The sequence below is a fragment of the Perognathus longimembris genome, chromosome 6 (assembly GCF_023159225.1).
Source record: "Perognathus longimembris pacificus isolate PPM17 chromosome 6, ASM2315922v1, whole genome shotgun sequence".
NCBI lineage: Eukaryota > Metazoa > Chordata > Mammalia > Rodentia > Heteromyidae > Perognathus > Perognathus longimembris.
The window spans coordinates 56,471,060-56,498,118 of NC_063166.1; the positions used below are offsets into that span (position 1 = coordinate 56,471,060).

At 36.5% G+C, this 27,059-nt stretch overlaps 2 protein-coding genes across 4 annotated transcripts in view; one reads left to right on the top strand and one right to left on the bottom strand.

Annotated features, from left to right (window-relative positions):
• The window catches only part of Macrod2 (mono-ADP ribosylhydrolase 2), a 1,728,876-nt gene that overhangs the window by 1,485,322 nt on the left and 216,495 nt on the right, over nt 1–27,059 (bottom strand). The window lies entirely within an intron of this gene.
• Flrt3 (fibronectin leucine rich transmembrane protein 3) lies at nt 10,626–25,229 on the top strand. Of its 2 annotated transcripts, none has more exons than XM_048348770.1 (3): nt 10,626–11,129; nt 19,400–20,168; nt 21,131–25,229. In XM_048348770.1, exon 3 carries the CDS (start codon nt 21,175–21,177, stop codon nt 23,122–23,124), a length of 1,950 nt encoding a protein of 649 aa, XP_048204727.1. In that variant the 5' UTR covers nt 10,626–11,129; nt 19,400–20,168; nt 21,131–21,174; the 3' UTR covers nt 23,125–25,229. The 2 variants fall into 2 exon arrangements, with proteins under 2 accessions (XP_048204727.1, XP_048204728.1); XM_048348771.1 differs by having other exon boundaries at nt 19,400–19,599.

The window sequence follows — 27,059 nt, forward strand, 5'->3', positions numbered from 1 at the left end:
CTAACAATAACAATTGTTGGAGGGGATGTGGCCAAAAGGGAACCCTACTTCATTGTTGGTGGGAATGTAGACTGGTTCAGCCACTCTGGCAAGCAGTATGGAGATTCCTCAGAAGGCTAAATATAGAACTCCCCTATGACCCAGCAACCCCACTTTTGGGTCTCTATCCAAAAAACCACAAACAAAATCACAGTAAAGCCACCAGCACAACAATGTTCATCACAGAGCAATTTGTCATATCTAGAATCTGGAACCAACCCAGATGCCCCTCAGGAAAATGTGGTATATATACACAATGGAATTTTATGCCTCTGTAAGAAAGAATGACATTGCCACATTTGTAAGGAAATGGAAGGACTTGGAAAAAATTACACTAAGTGAAGTGAGCCATACCCAAAGAAACATGGGCTCTATGGTCTCCCTTATTGGGAATAATTAGCATAGGTTTAGGCAAGTCACAGCAGAGGATCACAAGAGCCCAATAGCTATACCTTTATGAAAACATAAGATGATGCTAAGTGAAATGAACTCCATGTTATGGAAACAATTGTTATATCACAGTTGTAACTACTTTCAGCGTCCCATGTGTATCTGTAGCTTCTACTATTGATGATGTTCTTGTATCCCCTTCCTGTGGTTGTATCTACACTATCGCTGTAATCTTATCTGAATATATTGGAAACTGTCTGTACTGGTATTAGAACTAGGATATTGAAAGGGAATACCAAAATCGAGAGACACCGGGTAAAAAAAGACAAACAACTACAAAAGCAATACTATCAAAACTGTTTGTTGTAAGTGAACTGAATACCTCATGGGGGGAAAGGGAAAGGAGGAGGAGAGAGGGGGGAATGAGGGACAAGGTAACAAACAGTACAAGAAATGTATCCAATGCCTAACGTATGAAACTGTAACCTCTCTGTACATCAGTTTGATAATAAAAAAAAAACCTCCTACTTCCTTTATTTAAAAACAAAAATCCTTGGGGCTGGGGATATAGCCTAGTGGCAAGAGTGCCTGCCTCGGATACATGAGGCCCTAGGTTCGATTCCCCAGCACCACATATACAGAAAACGGCCAGAAGCGGCGCTGTGGCTCCAGTGGCAGAGTGCTAGCCTTGAGCGGGAAGAAGCCAGGGACAGTGCTCAGGCCCTGAGTCCAAGGCCCAGGACTGGCCAAAAAAAAAAAAAAAAAAAAAAAAAAAAATCCTTGGGCTGGGGATATGGCCTAGTGGCAAGAGAGCTTGCCTCGTATAGATGAAGCCCTGGGTTCAATTCCCCAGCACCACATACACAGAAAACGGCCAGAAGTGGCGGTGTGGCTCAAGTGGCAGAGTGCTAGCCTTGAGCAAAAAGAAGCCAGGGACAGTGCTCAGGCCCTGAGTCCAAGCCCCAGGACTGGCCAAAAAAAAAAAAAAAAAAAAAAAAATCCTCAAAGAAAAATACCGAGAGACAGTGTGAAGATGATTCAGGAGTTCATTATTAATTAAAATGTACCATAATTTTTTGTACTTCATATCTGAAATATATAAGAAGGCTAGTTCTACTTTGTTAGAAAAGTATACCAAAAGCACACCAATGACAATGTAATTTTCTTTAACATCTTCCAAATATTAGACGTATTTGCTTATAAAGAAATAACTATAATGTTATAAACAACCAAATTATAAGTCATTTAATTATACTGAGTATGGATAAAGCCATTATCTAATATTTTAATAGCACTAAACTCCTTGAGGAAGCAAGACTCAGACAAATATTCTAAAAATAAATAAATCTTACTTTCACAAGTTTAGATACTTGAAAAGCACTGTCAACCAAGGACTTTCGGTATGAAAATTCTGACATTTACATTTTACTTGTCTGGTTTCCTCTTTAGTCAGGCAATAACTTTGTGCTTTGTGACTGAGATATGTATGATCTGATAAACTTTCTGACTTGTCTTGGGAAAATGAATAGGACAGGATTTCATGTAGACATTTTGTGGCGGTAACTCTCTTCCCTGGACCACTGAGGAAAATAAGGACTAAATCAGATGTGGCTGCGTGTTACTTCTGTGCAAACATAAGAATTAAAACCTATGAAGGGCTCTAGCTATAGAAAAGCTCCAGACCCTGAGTTCCATTCTTAGTACCAGAAACATAAATAAATCTAGGAGAAAGCCCTCAAATTTCTCTCAGATAAAGATTAATGTAAGGTTCATGGGAAAGGAAACCACCACATGGTTCAGGCAGAAAGCAGTTTATCGGGGGGAAAGCAAACTGCCATCCCACACAAAATGGAAGCTTGGGGAGACAGAAGGGAAGGAACAGGGAAAAAGAGAGAAAAGAGCATGAAAGAGTAAGAGAGAAAAGGAAAGAGATTGGGAACTGTGTTGAGCTGGATTATATAGGGAAAGGTGGAAGATCTGGCCAGGTGGATTGGATGTGACCTCAGAAAAGTAGGATGTACTTGCCTCCAGGTGTGCCAGTTACCTAGGTAACTCAAGTACTGGGCCCAGACTTAAACAGGTGGGGCGGGGAGCGGGGGATGCATCTGCATGGAGCCCTCTGGGGGGTGGATCAAGGGGCATTGACATTAGGTGTAAAAGGCAGAAATGTGGTCCCTCAAGAAGAAGGCAAGCAGCAGCTGTTCCTTGGTGGTAGACGCCAGTCCTTGAATGAAGCCTGGAGAAGTGTCATGAGGCAGAGGCTGTAACTTATTAGGACTTGACCACAAATATTTGTCAAAGTTATTTCTCTAAAACTGCCTGCTTTTTCCTTCGACTTGTGGAGTAGATCAAATCCAGAATGGTTAGCCTTTGAGAGGGAGTCTAGGGAGTGTTGGGGGGGTTCCATGGAACCCAAGTTGGGCCATTGAGACTGATTTTCGAGCTTGGGAGGCATTTTGACTTCATGGAGTAGTCTGGTGAGGGCATAGGAGTCCATAAGGACATAGATGGGGCTCCACAAGAACATAACCAGGGGGACTGCAAGGATGTAGATTCAGATTCTTGATTCAAGCATCCCTGAAATGAGAACAGACTGGCCCCAAAGGCATAAGGGTTCCCTCTGGCATGGTCAGATAGAGGACCTGTAGATGGGAGTCACTGACCAGGCATAGAGAGGAGATGGTGTGGTGGATGCATAGCCAGCAGGGGTAAAGGTGAGAAGTCTGAGCTGAGTTTCTGCTGGCTTTCCACAGTCTGGTTCAAGGAGGGGCAGTCAAGGAGGGGGATTAACCCTCAGAAGAGCAGAAGGAGGAGAAGATCCAGTGACTCCTCGCTCTGTCCCCTGCGAAGTCATGGCACCAGATGTAAGGTTCACCATAAAGATCCAGTGACTCCTCGCTCTGTCCCCTGCAGAGTCATGGCACCAGATGTAAGGTTCACCAGAAAGGGAAAAAAGACCATCACATGGTTCAGGCAGAAAGGAGTTTATTGGGGGGAGAGCAAACTGTTGGCCCCCCTACAAGATGGAGGTGTGGGGAGACAGAGGGGAAAGAAGAAGAGAAAAAATCAGAAAGAGCAAGAGAGAAAAAGAGAGCAGGGACTGTGTTGAGCCGGATTATATAGGGAAAGATGAGAGATCTGGCCAGGTAGATTGGATGTGACCTCAGAGAAGGAGGAGGTAACTGCCTCCAGGTGTGCCAGTTACCTAGGTAACTCAGGTACTAGGAACAGACTTAAACAGTTGGGGGGGCATCTGCATGGAGCCCTCCCAGGGGGTGGACCTTATAATGAACAACTTTAAAAGTGAGACTTTTCAGTTCCATTCTATTTTGTAAACAGTTTATGAAAGCATAAAAATTCATTCACGTATAAATAAATGTTGGTAATATATGTTCTCTTAATAAAATTTGTCAAGCCTAAATCTTCATTTTAAATACATATATAAAACTTAATAAAGTATTTGTGAATTTGTAGCAGTAATACATCTTAAATGTCACACTGGTAAAACAATTGTAAAATGTTTTCAAATTCTAAAAACTCAGGGTTAATGACTTAGAAAATGAACCAAACATGTCTAATCCATTTATAATACTCTTGTTGTGAATCAAGCTCCAAAAATTTAAGTACATTTATATTTTTCAAAAAGTTCCCAATAGTAAACATGACTTAATTTTTAACTTATTTTTATTTGTAAAAGATGGTGCTGTAGAACATTAACTTAGTGGAAATTTGATCAACTGAACACACCTTATCCCTTAAAAGTCCAGCAGATAATCAACTGATACTATTCCTATGAAGATGATGAAGGTACTCCTAGTACAGCTGCTTTGCCTATAGTGGAAAGGAGGAGCAGTTCTCTTACTCATTACTCTTACTCTTACTCATGGTCTTATCAACAGGTATCCTGGAAATTCCTTAATTTGACTTGAGATTTGTTTCTTTCAACAACTCAACAAAAACAAAGATTTATTAAGAATATTGGCTGTAGGATAGTCAGTCACAATCTTTTAAAAGACATCTTAAAAACAAGAACTACTAAGCCGGTATCCAGAAAAAGGGAGCGGGGGTGGGGGGGCAGGGAATCTGACTTTTTAAAAGCCTTGTCTCAGAACATTTATTTTTGTACTTAAAAACAGTACCGATAGTACATAAATGGTGGAACAATGAGATTTGGAAGTGATAATTACCTCCATGTAGATCAACAGCAATACCTGGGTAGGAAGAAAGACTCACATGCCTTCAGAACAATTCACTTATATGACAGCCTGAAAAATGCGCAACAATGAGATCTATATTGATCTGTGTTTATTAAATGCTAGCCATTCTTCCACAGCTATGATTTCTACTAATTGTTGCCAAAGATGAAGACCTTGTCTTTTGGTTTGTAATTCAGTCTCCAAGTCAGACTTGGTGACACAAATTCAGGGCAATAAGCAAAGGTGCTTCTCAAATTGTTTCATTCTCAGAGATAAACTGTTACAAGACACAACTCAATTTAACATTAGCAGATCGTTCTTGTGAATGGATCCTGGCCACATTCATCACTATGAAGATAAAAAGCAACTATCCACAGGTTTTAGCCCTGTCTTGACATGTGCTTTCTCAGATTTAATAGAGAACTCTTAGTACCTTATTTGAAGTCAATAACAGAAAAATTAGGTGGGCCCTATCTTCATAGATAAGGGAACTAAAGCTCTGCCAGAGACCAGTCTTGCAGCCAAATAGAAAGCATTACAGGGACGATCCACCTACTCTCCTTACTCCAGTCTCACTTCCAAGGTCTTTTTTTTTTTTCTTTTTGAAGTTTTTTAAACAAAGCAGAATGGCAGGGCACTGGAGAATATTAAGAGTCAAGGGCACAACCTACATCAGTGGGAATTACACATTGCTCCATTTGCATGGCCATATATGTGAGTTGTTAAGAGAGAAAATATGGATCATCTAAATATAGATCATCTGGCTTCCAGGGTTTTATTACTATTTGTTTTATTTTCACCATTTCCAGGGCTTGAACTCAGTACCTGATTTTCTCATTCAGCTTTCTTATATACCACTTGAGCTATGCCTCCAGTCTGATATTTTGCTAACTGATTGGAGATAGTGCCTCAAGGATCTTCTTTCTTCCTAGGCTGGCCTTGAACCTATATCCTCCACATCTCAGTTTCCTGAGTAGCTAGGATTCCAGGTATGATCCATCAGCACAGGGCTCAGCTTCCAGTTTTTCACCGCAAGAGTAAGCCAACTGTCTTACGCTATCACTTTTGATAAGGTACAATGCCTTCTGAATCACAATTCCTCCCCTCTCTTCTGGGAGGCATGTGGGTGCCTTTCCTCAATTTTGTGTTTGTTTGTTTAAACATCTTTCTCCCAATCCTGAAGTCTAAGAGGTCTCACAGTCTAACTTGGGTGCTAGAGAAAAGAAGAGTATAACAGAGTGTGTGAGCAGCTATGGAAATAACCACTCTCTCTCTCTCTCTGTTTTTTTTTTGTTTTTTTTTTTTTTGCTTTGATTTCTGTTTTGAGTCTTGTAATGACAGATCTTACTCCAATGCAGTATGTTTTGGAAATAAGAGTTACAAGGTATCTGTGATTGTTTTCTGGTACATTTTAAGCATTTGTTAATATCAGAACAGAGGGACAGTTTAAGATAGCATATTTCAAACCTTTTAGTATTCCAAGGCTGGTGTAACCTGCTAAAATCTAATTATTTCTCCAATACCCTTTGGAATTGTTCAGAAAGATCTGGTACAGTTTCTAACTGGTGCATTAAACATCTGGCCTGACTTCACAGAATTCCAGATCGCTGAGTATGCACTCTCCCTATTTTATTAACATTGCATAGGCTCAAGCTGAGCTGTAGTACTGATGTGTCCTGACATGCATCACTACCTGTTGACAGGAAAAGAAGAAAAAAAAAAAAAAAACTGGGCTAGACTTGAGAGGGTCTACAAATAGAAAATCTTTTAAAGATGTTTTGGCAACTTTAACAGAAATTTTGGCAAATAAATAAATAACTAAATGAAAAGGAATACCTTAAAGTTTATAAATTTATAAAACATGGCAAAGTTTCAGCATGCCAAATCATCTGAAAATGAACTAATATCCATTCCTTCCTTCAAAACATAACAGAAGCCCACTTTTGGGGAGACAGGCCATCTCCTCTCTTCTTAGCTATGTGTTCCAGTAGGGTTGACCTCCTGAACACCTCCTTCAGTGGGATTAACCTACACAGTAGATTGCTGCATCCTCATTCAATAGCTTTAGGAATGAACACATGATCAACTTTAAACAAATGAGAGTCACCTCTAGCTTCCACACAGGAGCATCCTGATAACTGCATTATGGGATTGTAATCCATCTATCACTGCCTCAGAAGGCAGTCATAGGTTGCCATTAGCACATATTACAAAACCTACAGCCACAGAAAAATAGTTATCACTGACTTGCTTTAAATCACTCTTTCTGGCTTTACCTGAAGCTCTACTGTCGTTTGACCTTTCAGTTACATGAGATATCAATTCCAATTACTGATACTAGCCAGTAAAGACTGGACTTTCAATCATTTATAACCAGAAGAATTCTTAGCTGATAATAGGCCAATATATTTAATATACAAAAAGCCTGAGATAATTTTTTTCTTTCCATACAACTTTAAAGAATTTATTTTCATAAATACTGTTGAAGGGACAGGAAGTCATCACGAATGGTTCTAAGTTCTTAAAAAAACTTTAGTATGTTCTAAGATTAAGTCTCAAAATACGACAATTGGAGGTGGTAAAATTTCTTTTACAATAAATTAAAGAAAATATATAGGAGGAATGAACGAATGAGTGGAATGAATAAATTAATGACATACTTTAAATACAGACAAGGTGTAAAACCTGGATTAAACTGTTCCATGAAATAATTAGTATTAGACTGACTTCCATAGGAGTACTACTTACTAAAAGAGATCTGGGAGTTTCGAAGTTTTTATGGTGTTTTTTTTTTTTTTAATTTTGCTTTTGTGTCTTCCCAAGAGAACATCTCTCATCTTTTCACAAAACATAAGTCATTTGACATTTGACATTTTGATCACTCAGGGTTTTAAATGCTGGTGTGTTGGTGTTCCTCTTTCCATGCTAGCTGTTTTCAGTCTGATCTGCATTTTCTAATGTACAATGGCAGACTCACAGGCTATCCTACAAAACACAGAAAAATGGAAAATAACAATGAGTACTTTTTTAACCCCAAATGCCAACTAGACCTCAACTAAGTGTTAAATCCTTGGAAGTGGAGGCCATGAAATGCATGAAGACAACAGGCAAAAGAAATCAATAAGAAATTCTCCTATCCCACTACTCCACTCCCATTTCCTGGCTACAAAACTACTTCAAAGGGAAATTTGGAAAGCATAAAAAATCTTTTATTGGCCTTCTCCCTTTGTGCCCTCTTCTCCCAATTCTTTTTTCTTTTCTTTTTTTTTTTTTTGCCAGTCCTGGGGCTTGAACTCAGGGCCTGAGCACTGTCCCTGGCTTCTTTTTGCTCAAGGCCAGCACTCTACCACTTGAGCCACAGCGCCACTTCTGGCTTTTTCTATATATGTGGTGCTGAGGAATCCAGGGCTTCATGTATATGAGGTGAGCACTTTGCCACTAGGCCATATTCCCAGCCCTTCTCCCAATTCTTAATACCTCCTTTTCCAAACACTCAGAAGTCTCCATTGTAATAATGGCAGATACCATACTATCAGCCACTGCCTATGAGTCATGCACTGAGATAATAAACTCAGAAACATTAAGTAATTTGTCTACAGTCATGTGGAAAGCCCAAATGGAGACTACATTTGTAGGACTCTGAAGTTCATGCACTTAAGCTTCAGGCTATATTAGTTCCTCTACTCTGAGCTGATACCTTGCTTCTGGGAGAATCCAGTCCCTGCCATCCCATCATAGCCAAAACCAGGTGGCTCCCTGCTTAAAACTGCCAGCCTCCCTTGCCTTGCAACTAGGATAGCCAACTTTTATTGAAATCAATCTCTTTTAGGAAATAGTAGGAAAGCAATATGAAGTAACTCATGGTAACCCTTAATCTTTCCAGAAATGATATATATTATTGTAAATGAGCACGTATTACTACTACAAATTCACCTCTTATCTAGCAGAATTTCAGGTAATTGATAGGAACAAGAATTAAAAAGTAAAAAAGCAAGCAGCTGGAGTACATCTATCTTTGATAGGGAATGTCTATTAAGAATTTCCCTCCAAGGCTGGGTTTGGTAGTACCGACTGTAATCTCAGCCAAATGGGAAGTAAACATTACAGGGAATGCTGTTTGAGGCCAACCGGGACAAAAACAGTTTAAAAATACCTCCACCCTTTGTGATAAATAAACTGGGGGTGGTGGCACACATTTGTAATGCTAGACAAGCAAGAGGCATCACTAGTAAACAGAGTCTGAGAAAAATGAAAAACAAAAACCAACAAGCAAAAAAACCTAAAACAAATAGCATTATTGGTCAAAAGTGGTAGAACACAGGCCTAGCAAGTATGCATTAAAAAAATCTCAGTACTGCCAAAAAAAAAGTCAGTTCCCTTCAGAATCAGAATACAGTTTTCACAATATTTTGCCTTCTACATTTTAATCCATACATTAAAAAAAGAAACAATAATGTATAATTGGCATTGAATAAAATCTTGCTGCCTTTATTTCCCAAGTGATGAAAGCAAAGCCAAGAGCAGGCATGGTAAGGTCATATAACAAAAGGCAGCTTGGGGAACACAGTTTGAGAATTCCTAACTCCCAGGCCTGGTATGCTTTCTTTTACATACCTACAACCCAAACTGCCCATTTATCTTCCTTTCTGCTGAAGGTCTGCCTGAATGAAAACAAAACTGATTAAATATGGATAAACCCACAGGAATTTGGTCAGGCAAAAATTTCCTTTTTAAATAGAATCAACTCTCATCTGAAAACAGCTTCTAGCAAGAATACTTGGTAAAATAATTTAATCCACGTATCCTTTCAGTAACAAAAAAGCATCCATCTTTTCTTAAGAGATGGTCTGTTAGTCCTATCTGCCTTTCTTCCAAAAACTCAGCAGCTATATTTCAGTTTAAATTGGCTTTAATGTAGATGTTAGAATGCTAAAACTTCTAGATTTGATGCATCTGTCCTCTGAGACCTACAGAAGTACAGTCCTAAGAAAGCAATGGGGTCACTGCACCTCTGAAAAGGGGTTCAGCTCCTACTTTGGTATCACCCATTCTTGGAAAGGAATCTTCAAAGGTCAAATAGCTATCAAACAAGCATGTAAATAAACCCTATGAAGCCAATGACAAAATCATAATCAAATATTCCTGAAAAAGTCAATTAGCTGACCTTCAGATACATTCAGAGAACCCATTCCAAAGGACAGAAGATGAAACCATGAACTTCCTAAGAACAAAGCAAATAAAGACATCGAAGGAAATAACCCTCCAAATAAATACAGAAACAAAATTCTTCCCACCAACATTAAAAATGCTCTTACTTAATAGAAAACTTACAGGTCGCCAAAGCAACTAAAGAAATCAGTCTAAAATACTGCACCTGAAAATAAAGAATCTATAATTCTGTGAATTAGACACAAAAATTTATAATCTCCCTGCCTTACAAGGGTCAGTGTCTATTCATATATCTGAATTAAAACTACATAATTTTAAACCATATAAAATTGTCCCTGAAAAGTTTTGCAGGATGCTTATGTCTGAAATCATGCTCAGAGTATCACAAACGTAAGGAAATAAAAGTTCCATTCAACTATTTAGAGGAAGCTCCTTAAATATGAGTGACCTAATATCTACCATGTCCTAAAGAAAATGGTAGACATATTTGGCACACACTTTTATTCTGTAAAACATACATAAAACCACAACATTCTCTTTACCTGCAAAATAAGACTGTGTACTTAGATATTTTTTACAAAATTTTCAGTCTTATTCTCTTTCTTCTAAATAGTTTGTTTGTTTGAACCTGCTTTCCATTCATTTGGCAAATATTTGCAGTTGGACTTACTGTCCTTTCTCTTCCACAGTTATAACAGGATTGTAACTAGTCAATGATAAAAATAAATAAATAAATAAATTGATTTTGCTGAACTCATTTTCAGCACAGATGGCTTGGGAATAAAAAGAAATGTTTTATTTTCCTATTGTAATCTTATAAATACCCTTCTAACATGCTTATATTTTTTCCTAAGAGCTCTACCACTGCCTTGTCGTAGTAAACTTTAGAAAATGTTGAGAATCCAAAGAGCTGCCTACAGACCAAATGGCATGCTTGCTTTGGCAGGCTCAGCGTCTCATTTCGGCTTCTCTCACCCCCTCTAGCGTTTGCAAAGCTCATGTGTCTGATTATCCAGTTTACCTCACTGAACAAGAGCTTGCCTAAGTCCTGCCCATCTATGACATCACCCCCTTCCTCAACCACTACGAGGTGAAGCTTTAAACTTCAGACTTGGAGGTGGGCTGAATGCAGTAGGCTGGAAGACTCTCCCTCGCTCACTTCTCAGCGCAGGAGTGATCCGAAGCCGGACAAACTCAGGCTGCAGCTTCTGTTGGTTTTGTGTGGACTGGACGCAGCACTTGGGAGACAGGAAGGGTTATTTTTCCAATTCACAGTCAATGGAATTACAGCTCTAAACAGCAGTGTATATAGGATTGCTTTTTCCCATCTTCCTGGTAAGTGCTTTCCATGTTCGTTTGTTTGATTTTTTTCCCTTATAATCTTTCCAGAAAGTTTGCTTGGTTTTACTGTCTAAGAAAGAAATGACTTGGTGCTATGAGGAATCCGAACAGGGGCGTTTGCTCTGTCACCAGTGCGAACAATTTAAGTGCTGCGTGAAAGCCAGCAAGGGAAATTTTTGACTAGTCAAATGCAATAAGTTTCTTGAAATATTCCTTCATGCAAAAAAAAGATACATAAATAGCAACATCCTAACTCAAGTAATTGCTATTTCAAAGAAGCTTTATGGACAGTTAGTTGGGAAGTTAAAATCTTAAATATGAGATAGAGAATACAAGGTAGATTTTTCACAGATAGGAAAGTGAAAAGGGTCTTGCTAACTTGGTGTATGCTGTATGTGTGGTATGATCACCAAATGCTGTTTTTACAACTGTGAAAGAAAATCAATAATCCCTCAGCCCATGAGTACGCACTACATGAAAACCATACATCTTTGCTCACAGCTAGCTGAGCTAGGAGTCCCAGAGACTTATGTGCCTCTGGCTCTCTCCCTCTCTGTAAAGGATTAACAGCTACACCTAGATTTTAAAGCTTGCACTGCTATCCGGCCAGAGCTCCTTCAAGCAATTCAAGCTTTTGAATCTCAACTAGCCAGTTCAATTATTAGGAGGGAGAGATTCTTCCAAACCATATTTTCACCCCAGTTGAACACCAAAATCCATTGCTTGGGCAAGTATAGTATGTGACTAGCATAGTAACTGAGTAAGTCTACTCAGAAAATCCAACAAAGCTCACACTGGGAGCTATGCTGGATGTATGCATTGAGTTCAGGGTACAAGGGGAGGGGGGAGAAGGGTAAACCCTCATCAAGTGGGACATGCAGAGTGTCTATCCTCTTGCAGCTCATAATGGGAAGATGGTGGATTAGAACAAATTCATCCATAATAAAAGCTTCCAAAAAGTAGTTATGTATATCGTCTCAAAATAATTTTTTCAGTGAATTAGGTTTCAAACAAAATGGTCGCATAAAGGTAAAGAGGCCCATGTTTTTTTTCAACATCCAAGGTAGAGAGGTGGTGTTAGTTTGTATTTATTTATTTAAGTTAGAAAAAGAAATCTTAATATTTTTCCATTATGGAACCAAGTCCTCCAAGGGTTTTAATAATCAGTCATTTTAAATACTCTTGGTATATCTACCCGCTTCAAATCACATATATGTTATTAGCATGAGACAACAGGAATAAAGGCAATAGAAAAGTGCTTCAATTGTAGCAATTCCTTTCATTTACCCCTAACTGCATAAGAATTGCCTGACTAGTACAAACATAAAGAATGAATTTGCCTGCTTTAAGGTAGATCACTTAGCCAGACTCAGATTGAGAGACTACTGATATTCATCACTTTGCACATGAGTAAAGAAGAAACTGAATCCTTTAAAAGTATCACAATATCATTGCCACTTCTCCAAAATTTAATAATAATATCAGGTTATAATTTTAAGATTAGTTATGCAACTGAGCTCCAAATATATGTGTATCTAGATACACACAAACAAATATATACATATATCTACTTACTAGCCTGAAGTAGAAAAGTTATAAAATTGTGATTACATTCACTTAACTAAGAAAATTATACTTTAAATTTTTAAAAAATAGAATGAAAATACATCAAATACAAGAGTTAGCAAAGATATTTGTGAATGAATAAACAATGACTTCATTAATACTGTATTCCAGTAGTACTTAGTCAATCAGTTATTAATTGGGCTTTTCATTTCTCTGTACACCCCTCCCCTTTAAAATCAATTATGTTCAGATCCAAAATGCCTAATTAAAACACTTTCTAAACATAATGTTTTTGAGATATGCAATTGTGCAGCAAAATTGCCAGCCAAAATATGAAAAGCAGTAAGGAAATTTGTCATAACTAAATGTGGCAGCAAAATAGAAGGTGGATCTCTTTTGCTTCAAGTGTTAATTAAGAAGCCTCCAATTCTATCAAAACTTTTTCAGAGCTAAATGAAGCAGTGTAAAATAAATTTGGTTGAAATCTTGTGGCTGTCAGACTTTGTTAGCAAGCTATTAATTATCTTTACCCCAGTTTCTTCCCAAGACTATATTACCCAATCAAATAGAAACTCCAATTATGCTCAGCATCTCCCGCCTAGCGACACAGGACCCTAATAAACAGTCCATCCAGATGAAAAATTACAATTATCAGCTTTAAACATGCAAGTGTGATGCAAAGAGAGTGTGTGTGTGTGTGTGTATGTGTGTGTGTGTGTGTGTGTGTGTGTGATGACTTGCTTGGCCACACAACACCCTAAGGCTTTCTCCTCTAAATGGAGTATTTTGAACAACTTTAAGCTTTCCAAATATCAGAAATAGAGAATTTATATTAGTTTAATATTATATGAATGTGTCTTCTTTCTTGCTGGTTAGTTTTGATATGTCAGTGTCTGTGTCAATATTAAATTAGGTGTGATCATTTAAAATTATTTGCTTTAGAGTTGCCATTTTAGTCAATCTACATTCCCCCTCCCACCCTTTAAGGTGGGTGGGCTATTTAATAAAGAATGTGATTAATGGCAAGACTCATAGCTAACTTAAAAATTCTGAATAAACCCCTTTCGTTATTCCCTTATTTGTACCAGTTTGTTTAAAGAGCATTATAAATACTTGTTCCATGGCAATTGAAGAGTACCATAAATGAAGTCCATGAGAGAAATAAGATTCAGTAAATTTCTTAAAGGCTGCAATCCCCTCCACCCTTCTAACCTCATTCCTACTTTTGCGCCCACCCCCCACCCTTTGCCCCTGAGGCCTTCACTGTTCTTCTCAACGGGAGGCTTTGTTGTAATTAAACCAGAGAAAAACTGGCCAGCAGCAGCCAACATCTGACTTGCGGCTTCTGAAAGCAGTGTTCTGGTAGCGTGTACTACCCCCCAGCGGGCAAAACTCTACAGTAAATCTCTCAGCAAAATATTCATCCTCGAAATGGCATTTTCTCTTCTGAGCATTAAAAGGGATGCATCTCAGCTTCTAACATTCCACCATTTGGAAAAAGCTACCCAAACTTCACAAACCATTTTGCAACAAAGATATGACTAGCATTTTTGGAAAATGGCATCAGCCTTTGACCAGAATAAGCATAGACATTTCTGAAAGCATTTTCCACTTTTAAATCACAGAATACTATCACTAAATCTGGTTAAACATCACAATAAAAGACAAGTTTTCTTAGCTGTTTTATATTGTAAAAGGCAGCATGTTTCAGGACTGCATTTTTATCAATTAGAACTTTATTGAAAAGATTTCAAGTAGAAAGGAATAAAATATAATTTATGCAACAGCTAAAGTTCATTGTTTTGAATATGCATAATCTCTTTCCTAGCCCCAAATCAACTGTCAGGAATATATAAAAAGCTCTCTTAAGGTATTCATCTGTTTAAAGGAGGGGAGTGAAAAAGTACTCTTACTTTGATGAGACAATGACAGCTTTTGTTCTTTATTCTTTTGCTTTATGCTTTATATGTGCACAAATCACTGTGGTAACTTTGAAGAGAAAACTCATGGATCACATTTGGTTTAACACCATTTTTAAAGTATACACTAGATTGTGGATTGATCAGTTTATGTTGTTGACTTTCTTCATCTGGTTTAAGTCATTAGCATCCTACTTGAACAGGAAAAGCACCCTGCTTTAAGATTTTAGGTGATTTCACAAACCAGCACAGAACTTGCAACCCAGTTGTCTGAAAAAACAGTTGTTGAACTAGCATGTAGACATTTAAATATTCAAAATTGAAATAGAATTACACTTACATGCTGAAAGAGGAATTTCAGGTTCAAGAGGCAAAATGTTTATGGTTTAACAAAGGTAAACACACTGTTTCCTTCAGTTGCTGGAAAGTCAGAACAAACTTAAAGCATTGAGCTTTAATGCTTTATTGCAAGAGAGCTTGCCTCGAGCTCTCTACCATTTACTTCCACTGCCTTTTAAATTAATATCTTATCCCTTCCTACAAGTCTTGGTTCTCTAATTCATTTAGTCTCTTTCATATCATAAAAGAAGACCATTCACTCTGATGAAAGATAACATCCCAGTTTGCCTTTTAGTTTTAAGGATGCTTGATTTAACTTTATAAGCCAAAATAAATGAAGCAGAATTAGATTCATTTATTATAAGCTCACCGGGGGAAAGAACAAGTAACATAAAAAGGAGAAAGTAAAAATCTTTTGCTTTGGAACTTTTATCCCCTATTTTTCATAAATGAAACAAAACTTTCTTCATGCTAGACATTAGTCTGGATAAAAGCAAATAGGAAAAAGCACACTTGCTTCTCTGCCTCTCAGCAAACCTTTCCAACTTCATGACTCTCAAGAGGAGAGTTAGAGGTCCTTCTGCTTGCCTGGCATTAAACAAAAGAAGTGGAACTTTCCTGAAATCTGATGATCGTGGAAAATTTAACTACCAGACAGGCTGCTTAGAAAGTATTATTGCTGTCACTATCAACTAACCTGATGTACTCCAGTTTTTTAGCTAAACCATATATGTTGTTTACTTGAAATACAATTTGTTGTTGTAAAGAGCATTCAGAAGTTATTTGTTTGGCGGATCTTTCTCTCAGCAATTTTAACTTTCATAATTAAATTACTTTTCTCACATTCTAGATTATAACTGTACACATTCTAGTTTCGCTAGAAGGATTCACAAATGTGAAACAATTTGATTAAGCATTTTCTTCAATCTCAAGGTTTTATTCAAAATAATGTAATGAACCTGCACTAGAAGTTCATATGGGATATTCTATTATTAGATTTAGTATTTTCTTAAGTTTCTAGCATTAAGAAATTCATGAGGCAAATCAATAAAATGAAACAAAAGCTTACATTTGATTTAAGGTTTTTTGAATTAAGATGATAATGATCAAACAATCAAATCAAAATCAATATTAATAAAAGGTATACAAAAAAGGACTTAGGCAGCTAGCACTTAGATTCGTATAACTTCATCTTAATTTAAGTTATATTCTCCAAACATAAGAAATACCTTTGTTTCTTCAACATTCACACCTACAAAATTTTGTATTAGCAAAGAAGGAATCATAAAAACATATATTGTCCCAAGCTCTTGCTCTTATTTAAATGCTTATTTTCTATTCAGACACAACTTCTTAATTTTCATTAGTTTTCCTAAGATACCGCAAAATGATAACATCCTTACCTATTTAAATGTTTTCTTAAATGTATTATGAAAGAAATTGGAGACTCATCATGCTTGATGATTACATTATAAATGCAAACACATTAAACTCTACAATTCCTATCTTAAAAAGAAGCAGAATAGAAAAATCCTGTTAAAATTTGGATTCATTATTAAGGTGATTATATTCTTCTTTTTGCAACTGGTAATGAAAAATAATTTTTAAATATTCCATCAAGTATGCAGGGCTCCATTTGTGTCCTCTTGCCCTAAGTTTTCCCATTAACAATATTTTTCTAAAAGGCTGATTGCTTTTTGTTCAGAATTAATGGCCTCTTTCAAGCCTGCACAGACGGAAAAGCTCTGAAGTCTCTGTTGTAGAAACCTGGCGACAGGGTCCATGCCAGTAGGGGTCACTTTTGTTTTTATCCTCCACATTCAACTATAAATAATGTCTGTGTGAATCTGTAGATCCAGCTGGGAAAGGAGGTCTAAGTATAAGGAGAGATGGATCCTTTATATTTGGAAAGTTCATTGTCACCTGAACATGACAAAAACCAATTCCAAGACAAAACAAAAACCCAAAAGTAGTTAGCACTGTAGTAAGAAATATAAAGAAGTTATAAAACAGTCATACATGAATTGTTCTGAGCTGAAGAAAAGACAGCTGGGATGTATAAGGACTGCTGTGAGCAGAATCTTCATTGAGAGTATCTTGCTTTCCTATGAAATCTGTTTAGTGTTTCTACCTTTTGTTTTAAAACAATTTGAGGAGGAGAGGATGACAAGTTTCCAAGAAATTAATGAGATTTGAGGTTTTCTGTTAATCCCACATTATTGCCACTATTGTATGGCTGGCAAATGGGAGTTTGCATATCAAACAATGGTGGAAACAATTTCTCAAACATAAAGTAGGTAAAATAAATTGATCTCTCTTCTTTGCACACCATTTTTTTCTTTTGGGGGTTAAAATACAAAAATCAATGCATATGTTTTTAGAACCTAAAATATATGTAGCTTACAACTTGCAAAGGCAGCTATTTTATCTCTGATTATTATTGTGATCAACGTCTCTGGCATACTCTCATGTGCCCTCACTTAGGGCAATCAACAATCCCCACACAGCATATTCATCATCTCAACTGTAGAGTGTATTTATCTTACCTTACTAATGTTCCTGGAAGATTTCTAAAAAGGTTTAATTACTGATAATTTTTAGCAGGCTCTTGCTTGTTTCTTTTCTAATCATTTTCAATTAGTCTTTAATGCAATTTAACTAAAGTAATTGTTCCCTTAAATTACCTACATTGTTTTATATGTTGGATAAATTGTAAAGCTTAGAAAACATTTTCAGCTAAAACTTTTTCAAGTAGCATTATAATTAAAACTTCAACAGCTGGGATTTTTAGTTTCATACACAGAGAAAGCAATAGTTTACAAGAAAATATACTATTGAAATTCAATAGTAATCTGTAAACCCCCCACATTTACCAATATGTCATCTAAACTTTCCTTTCTGAACATTTTGCAATATTCACTAGAGACTGCTTTATCTGTCTGTTACTTGTTGGTTTGGTTTCAAGTTATCTAAGTGATAAATTATATGTACTTATAATTTTTTCAAGTTTCTTTCTGGTTATGTAATATATGACAGCATTTAGTACTTAGTGGTACACTAGAGGAAGTGAAATTTTCAGAAACGACCAGAAAAATGTGACCTTGTTCAGCAAGTACTTTCTTGCTTCAATTCTGGAACAGACGCTGTCCATGTTGGACACTAGGTTTAAAATGGCAGAGAAGCAAATTGCTATTATAGTCCTCCTCATCTTGGGATCAAATATTCCCATGATACCCAAGTGTTTTCTACATGTACAGAAAACACCTGGGTAGGTGACTCTGAATTATTGATATTTATCATACAACTTGCCTGCCCAACTCCTAAAAACTTTCATGAATATTGTATAAGGATAATGGACAAAACAGCATCAATCACTTCTCTCTTCAGTCAAGCCTGAAGACTTCTTTCAAAAATGGAAAGCACATAGGCTTCTTCATGATTGAGCCAATTAAAAATTCCCCCCATTGGTTTTGAAATAGTATTCTGAATTTGTTATGTTTCAGACTTCATGTTTTAATAACATGAATAGTATTCTGTTACAAAAGACTGTGATAGGAATTTCACATTCAAATATCTAGAGTTTCAAAATCACCATGTAGTCCTTAGTAGCAACCTAAATAAGAAAGTGTACCCATATTTTGTAGTTGGAAAACATGACATCTGTGGGAAGAAGTGAACAGTTACTGAGAAAATTCAAATATCTAAACATCTCAAACAAAAGTTAAAACAAAATCTTTTCAACTTTAAATGGTAGGTTTTATGGTTATGTAAAAGCTACATTAAAAAAAATGTCCAAAGCAGGGCGTGATTCCTAGAATTTTAGCTAATCAGGAGGCTGAGATTTGAGGATTGCAATTTGCAGCCAGCCAGGCAGGAAACTCCAGTAGACTCTTATATCCAATAAACTACTTAGGAATAGCCAGGAGTGGTACTGTGGCTCAAGTGGTAGAGAACTAGCCTTGAGCAAAAGGAGCTCAGGGACAGCGTCCAAGTCCAGAATCTAAGCCACTAGCAAAAAATTAAAAAATGTAAGTCCAAAAACACAATAGCATTTCTATAAAAAAAATCTTGATGTGTGCTCATCTCTTTGACACATATTTGTTTGCTTCTTCTAAAAAAATTTTGTAGATATTTAAATGACCTTACAGAAATTAGCCTGAATGTGAAGGTCATAGAAGGAGCTTTCTGCCTCTTGAATAAAGCATTGCCTATGTGTTTAATTCAATGTAATGTTAAGAATCACTTAACAGAAATTTTCTGCTGGAAGGTGATCTCCTCTACTGCTTCTACTTATTTTATATAGTAACATACTAAGCATAAAAACAAAAAAGTCAACAGCTGCTTTCTATCAGCTATTATAGTGAAAGATATTGCTTAAAAGTAATAGAATTGATATCTCTTTAGCTTGTTAAAGTTCATTACAACCTTTTACATTCACAGGAGATACTCAGTCCTCATCTATTTTAAGGAAGAGAAATACAGAAGAAAATTAGTGTGCTTCCTTTTCCTTCCATGAAGAACATTCAGATTGTTTCTTTTACCTCTTAAAAGAGAATACCTGTACTTCTATAACGTGACTGGACCAGAAATTCTGAGAAAACAGCAAGAAGCAAAAGCTGGAAATCACTGTTTCACAGCAGGTAATCATACTTCAGGACGTAACTACTGTACAAAGTTTATACTTGGATAATCCTGGAAGGGAATAAAGGTAGGGGGTAACTGCCTGAAAAACCTATTACTATACAGGCCTTAGCATCATGAATGGCTTTCTTCATGAGGATCTGAAGTTACTATCTCTGACCACTTTGCACAGAAGAGCCAATCAGAATTTCAAAGAGGGCAATTTCCACTAAGGGAATTAAGCTACACAAAAGAAACCTTCACACAGAAACTCTATCAGAAAGGAGGAGGAAAAAAAATGAAAGAAACATAGGAAGCCATGTGTCCTGCATAGTAACAGGAAGCTGAATTGTTTCTGGCCCCTACTTTCATGTGCTTGCCCACCAAACTGAACCACAGCTGGAATGTTCATTGACAACAGCGAGCCTCATCTAGAGGTGTGTGCGGCATAGGATTACTTGAATAAACAGTGAAGAATATTTCCAAGGACTAAACAAGAGTTTGTAAGTCCCAGCCCCTCACCAGGAAAAATAATATACGTGCATTGGACTCTCACCCCACGCAAAATTTAATCACATCATTCAATAAGGTAGGAAAAAAATACAGGTATTTTACTTTTATGCCTGAAATTATAAAGGCTAATTAATACTTAAAAATACAGGAGACATTATATTATACAATAGATCTGTATAAATACATAGTTCTCCACTGCATGAGATTTTAGTCTAGGATTTAGAGAAAGGTAAAAAAAAAATTATGAGGTAGACAATAATGAAAAATGTAGATAATGTTATTAAACCATGAAGTCTGAAACATAACAAATTCAGAACAGAATAAATAATTTAATATGAAATGGAATTATCCATTTCAATAGCTGGATTTATTAGCTAGATAGTTCTAAAGATACCTTCTTGTTTTCTTATGAGATGTACATTTTAACAACATTTAATATTATGACCCTAGAAAAAAGATAGTATTAGTAATCAAAGCAAATGATCAACTTTACTGTGATTGAAGATTTCAAGATGTATGTAACTACTCCTCAGTAGAAAAGGAACAAAACTTTATTTTCCTACACATTTCTATGCCTGTGTAGTACTGACTTAATTAAAAAGTACACAGGAAATTTAGATTTTTAAAGAATAGTAAAAGCATATTTAAATACAACAAATTAACTTTGACATGCCAATTATTATGACTTTTAAGACAATTTACAAACTTCATAAGCTTGGTTAGTGACTAGCTGTAATGCTGAGGGCAAGTATAATCAAAACTTTGTAGATTGCTTAATAAAACTGTAATTATATTTAACATCCGACAGCCAAATGAATTTAGAACACAATATTTTTAACTTATATACCAGAAACACTTAAGGTTTTATAAAAAAAAAACACTTTGTATTATTATGCTTACTGTTAGCTAGCAATAAACACTAGTGTGTCTCAGTTTCCACTCTCCCCAAATTTCAGATATTGAAAGGGGTTTTAGATGTTTTGTTATTGCTCAGTGCGTTAGCCTGATTGTTTTCTAACATTCTTATTCTTATTTTAGGTTAACAGAAGCTACCTTGTGTAAGGACCTTAACACTGCTGACCATGATCAGCCCAGCCTGGAACCTCTTCCTCATCGGAACTAAAATTGGGCTGTTTTTACAAGTAGCACCTCTATCGGTTATGGCTAAATCCTGCCCATCCGTGTGTCGCTGTGACGCGGGTTTCATTTACTGTAATGATCGCTTTCTGACCTCCATTCCAGCAGGAATACCGGAGGATGCTACAACTCTCTACCTTCAGAACAACCAAATAAATAATGCTGGGATTCCTTCAGATTTGAAAAACTTGCTGAAAGTAGAAAGAATATACCTATATCACAACAGTCTAGATGAATTTCCTACCAACCTTCCAAAGTATGTAAAAGAGTTACACTTGCAAGAAAATAACATAAGAACTATCACTTATGATTCGCTTTCTAAAATTCCATATCTGGAAGAATTACACTTAGATGATAACTCTGTCTCTGCTGTTAGCATTGAAGAGGGAGCATTTCGAGACAGCAACTATCTCCGACTCCTCTTTCTGTCCCGTAACCACCTTAGCACAATCCCCTGGGGTCTGCCCAGGACTATAGAAGAATTACGCTTGGATGATAATCGCATATCTACTATCTCATCGCCATCTCTTCAAGGTCTGACTAGCCTGAAACGCCTAGTGTTAGATGGAAATTTGTTGAACAATCATGGTTTAGGTGACAAAGTTTTCTTCAACCTAGTTAATTTAACCGAGCTGTCCTTGGTACGGAATTCCTTGACGGCAGCACCAGTAAACCTTCCAGGCACAAACCTAAGGAAACTTTACCTTCAAGATAACCACATCAACCGGGTGCCCCCAAATGCTTTTTCTTACTTAAGGCAGCTGTACCGACTCGACATGTCCAATAATAACCTAAGCAATTTACCTCAGGGTATCTTTGATGATTTGGACAACATAACCCAACTGATTCTTCGCAACAATCCCTGGTACTGCGGATGCAAGATGAAATGGGTACGTGACTGGTTGCAGTCACTGCCTGTGAAAGTTAATGTGCGTGGACTCATGTGCCAAGCCCCAGAGAAAGTTCGGGGGATGGCTATCAAGGACCTCAATGCAGAACTGTTCGATTGTAAAGATAGTGTGATTGGAAGCACCATTCAGATGACCACTGCGATACCCAACACAGTGTATCCTGCTCAAGGACAGTGGTCAGCTCCTGTGACCAAACAACCAGATATTAAGAACCTCAAGCCTGCTAAGGATCAGCGAACAACGGGGAGTCCTTCAAGAAAAACAATTATAATTACTGTGAAGTCCATCACCTCTGACACAATTCATATCTCCTGGAAACTTGCTCTACCTATGACTGCTTTAAGACTCAGTTGGCTTAAACTGGGACATAGCCCAGCATTTGGATCTATAACAGAAACCATCGTCACAGGGGAACGTAGTGAATACTTGGTCACAGCCCTGGAGCCTGATTCACCCTATAGAATATGCATGGTTCCCATGGAAACCAGTAACCTTTACCTATTTGATGAAACTCCTGTTTGTATTGAGACGGAAACTGCGCCTCTTCGAATGTACAACCCTACAACCACACTCAACCGAGAACAAGAGAAAGAACCTTACAAAAATCCAAATTTACCTTTGGCTGCCATCATTGGCGGGGCCGTGGCCCTGGTGACCATTGCCCTTCTGGCTTTAGTGTGTTGGTATGTTCATAGAAATGGGTCCCTCTTTTCAAGGAACTGTGCATACAGCAAAGGGAGGAGAAGAAAGGATGACTACGCAGAAGCTGGCACTAAGAAGGACAATTCTATCCTGGAAATCAGGGAAACATCTTTTCAGATGTTACCAATAAGCAATGAACCCATCTCCAAGGAGGAGTTTGTAATACATACCATATTTCCTCCTAATGGAATGAATCTGTACAAAAACAATCACAGTGAAAGCAGTAGTAACCGAAGCTACAGAGACAGCGGAATTCCAGACTCAGACCACTCACACTCATGATGCTGAAGGATCCTCAGCAGACTATGTTTCAGGTTTTTCAAACCTAAGGGAGGTGATGGTAGGAATCCTGTTCTACTGCAAAACACTGGAAAAAAGACTGAAAAAAAAAGCAATGTACTGTACATTTGCCATATAATTTATATTTAAGAACTTTTTATTAAAAGTTTCAAATTTCAGGTTACTGCTGCGATTGATGTAGTGGAGATGCCTGAACACAATTCTATATTTTAGTATTTTTTAGTAATTTGTACTGTATTTTCCTTGCAAATATTGAAGTTATAAACCATTTACTTTGTGTTCTACTGAGTAAGATGACTTGTTGACTGTGAAAGTGAATTTTCTTGCTGTGTTGAACAATCAGGACTGCGTTCACATGAGATCCTTGTAGTATAAGCACAGGCCATTTTTCACTTTGGTATTAATAAAATGTAAAAAAATAAAGAATGGGCTGAATGAGAAAAAAAGATAAATTTCAAAACTAGCTATGAAATAATGTTCTAATTATTAAATTTGTATTATCCCAGTGGTATTCAATAAATCAAAATATGTGAAGTAATGGGCAATATCTAACGTGCTGCATATTTCCATTAAATTAAATACCCTTAAGAAAGTTAAGCAAATCTTCTGAACTGAATGCATCAGCTGGCATAAAGGAATGTGAAGTCTCTTGTTAAAATCATTACCAATAAAGCTTTAAGAATAAAGGACTTCACAAAAACAACAATGTAAACATGCTTCTAAGTTAGGGGAGGAATATGTACTTAGGAAAAAAAACATGAAAACTTAGACTTGTACATGTAATAAACAAGTACTAGAACTGCATTTTGGTTTCATCTATACCATCTTGATTTTTTACAAAGTGAATTGTAAACACAAAACAGTTAGTGTTTATGATGTTTTTTATTGTAAGATATCACAGAACAAGCTTATCTATTATTAAAAAGGTAGCATAACCATAAGCAATTCCCCTCAGTGATCCAGAAAAAGTAGTGCTCTAAAGTGAGAACTCAAAGGAAAAATACTAGAAATCAAATTTAGATCAGGTTTATGTGAAACATTTTTAACACTGTACATAAAATGTTCAATTCACTTTCACGATGATCAAGAATACTGCCCATTACTGTCACAGTTTTCCAAATATTACATAATAAACTTGTACCATTTCTTTATTGCTTCCTACTGAATTGTAAGCTACAACTTGTCTCAAAACCATATCACTTTTTGTTGTCTTTTTTTTTCAACAAAAAACCAAAGTGCATTGTACGCCCTTTGGCCAGTCTTGTATGTGCCTTGATCCAACGCTACATGTATTCAGCTTTTAAAACTCGACAAATTTTTCATACTTCCTTAAATATGAAAAATTATGGTCTTATTGCTGAATAAAACTTAAGAAAAAAGTACAGAATAATCGTGCTTGCTTTCGGGATTATGTTACTATCATGAAAGTAGCAAATTGCCCAGCACATTAGTCCTAAACACCCCATGTATTTTTGTAGGGATAAAAATAAAAGTTGGCTACAAATAAAAAAATAGCAATATTTTGAGGCTGTGTATCATTTTACTTCAAAGAATCAGTGTTGTATGTATAAATTCATTTTGCTTATATGTTCTACAAATGGAAAACTTTAGAAATGGACTTTATCCTTTCTTGTGCATTGCTGCCATTGTTGTGGCTGCTAGCTCTCAAGGTGCTCTTTGAAAAATGCTTTCAGGTATAGTGGGTTGTCACCAAATGATTTGAAATTTTGTATCTACCATTTAAATGGTGTGTACTTACAAAGTAAAACCCTCTTCCTGGCTCAGTTTCTCCAAATGTAAATTTTTTTTATTAATATCACCCACTTCACAGAGTTGTGAGTGCTAAGAAGAAACCTATGAAAACTGTATAAACAAGTTCTGCAAATTCTGGAAATCTGCCATAAATTCCCAGAGGTTTGCCAGTTATTGCTGTTCATACAACTGTGCTGACACAAAACTTTCCAACAGACTATGAAATATTCATCATTCATTTGTCATCTTCAAAACGTTTCCAACAATTTCTTATTTTATTCCTGTTTTAGAGGACATTTGTTCCTAGGAAAAACTTAACCAACTTAAGTGTTCTCTGAAGTTTGACTTTGAGAGGTTCTGCTACAGTCTGCCAGAAAGGAGTACATAGTTACATAGGGAAAGGAGTACATAGTTTCATAAAGGCCCTACAAACTATTGCTTATAAAAATCCAAAACTGAAGCGCTTATATTGACTATTTTCCAGTTAGTATGACTTTCATTAGCAGAGAAAAATTTATGTATATTTTATACATTCCTTTGTATTATTTTATGACAAGTAAATTAGAACATGATTTTAACTCTCAAATATACAGAGTATTAAGGGTTTGATATATATTATATAAATTACATACAGTACATACATAGAAAAAAAAGCAAAGAGAATATAATAACATAATTCTCCAGGTTAAAGGACAACAAATAAACAATACATGTACTTCCATTTGTCTCAAAGAAGATATTCCCTTTTTTAAATAAAATTAAGCCCGAATCAAGTATTAACAAAAATTATTTAAAACAGTATTCTGAATATATAAAATATATAAAGAAGAATACAACTTGGATAGCTAGAAAAAATAGAAGAAAAAAGTCACTCCCCCAAGCTACATATATAACAAAAATTTTAAGTTGTTTTTAGATGCAGTCACTTGTAAACTACATGAAATTACTACATTTAGATTCTTGTTCCTTAATAGAAACATTTTTCTCTATGCTCTGTCATTCAGCAAGATAGACTTATTAAAAGTATTCCTGTGCCAGGTACTGGTGGCTCATGCCTGAAATCCTAGCTACTCATGAGGCTGAGATCTGAGAATCACAGTTTGAAGCTAGCCCAGGAAGAAAAGTCCCTTCGAGAATCTTACCTCCAATTAACCACTCAAAAGCCAGAAATGATGATGTAGCTCAAGTGGTGGAGCTCTAACCTTGACTACAAAGAGGCTCATGGACAGTCCCTAGGACCTCAATTCAAGCCCCACAGCCAAAAAAAAAATAGTATTCCTTTGGGCCAAAGGAACTAGATTTTGTGTTGTTTTGTATTGTATTGGTTTGTTGAAGAAAAAAACTACAATTCCTGGCTAAAGCACATTTTGTGGTTTTATGCAATATGGCAGTTTTTGGTGATGAATTCAGACACCTACATTCTTAAAATGTCTGAAGAGTGGAGGTTGAAGGAGTGAATCTGCTGTCAAGTTATTTTAACGCTAGTTCATCTGCTGCTGAAAACAACAATGACATTTAAGATGACAATTCCTTTCTCCTACTTAGCATGGTTAGCAAATCCCAATTTAGCAGTCATGGAATTGCACTTACAATGCATTTTATTAGGGGACTTTTGGTTAAGTTAGTTTTAAAAAACAACCTCAAGATGATCAATCACTTGAACTTCAAAGTTCATTGAGTTTTATTTAGTGGCTTCTCTAAGATAAATAACATAAGATATGCCATGAAGAAGTATGTTGTCTAGGGATTGAAAGGAAAGATATCGAATCTAATGGAAGTTACTTCTGTAATATAGAGGAAGAAGCAATTACAGCTAGCTGGATGGATGAAGGAGGATGACCTCCTCCTCCTCTTCCTCCTCCTCCTCCTCCTCCTCCAACACATTTAATAGAATGAAAGAAAACTGAGAAACACAAGGGGTGACATCAAACACATGTGTGCTCTAAGATGACTGAAGCAAAGGCTGAGACTTAGAAGCTGCAATTGTTGGAAGAGTCACTAGCAAGGAGGACAAAGTCAATAAGAGCAACAAAAAGGTGGGCAGGAAATTCAGGTTCAGAAGGTAGGTCCCAAAGGAAATGAGAAACTATCCCAAATATAAAAAGAATGGAAACAATGACAAATGAGTTGAAATGCTTAAAAACACAGGCTTCAAACAAAACACG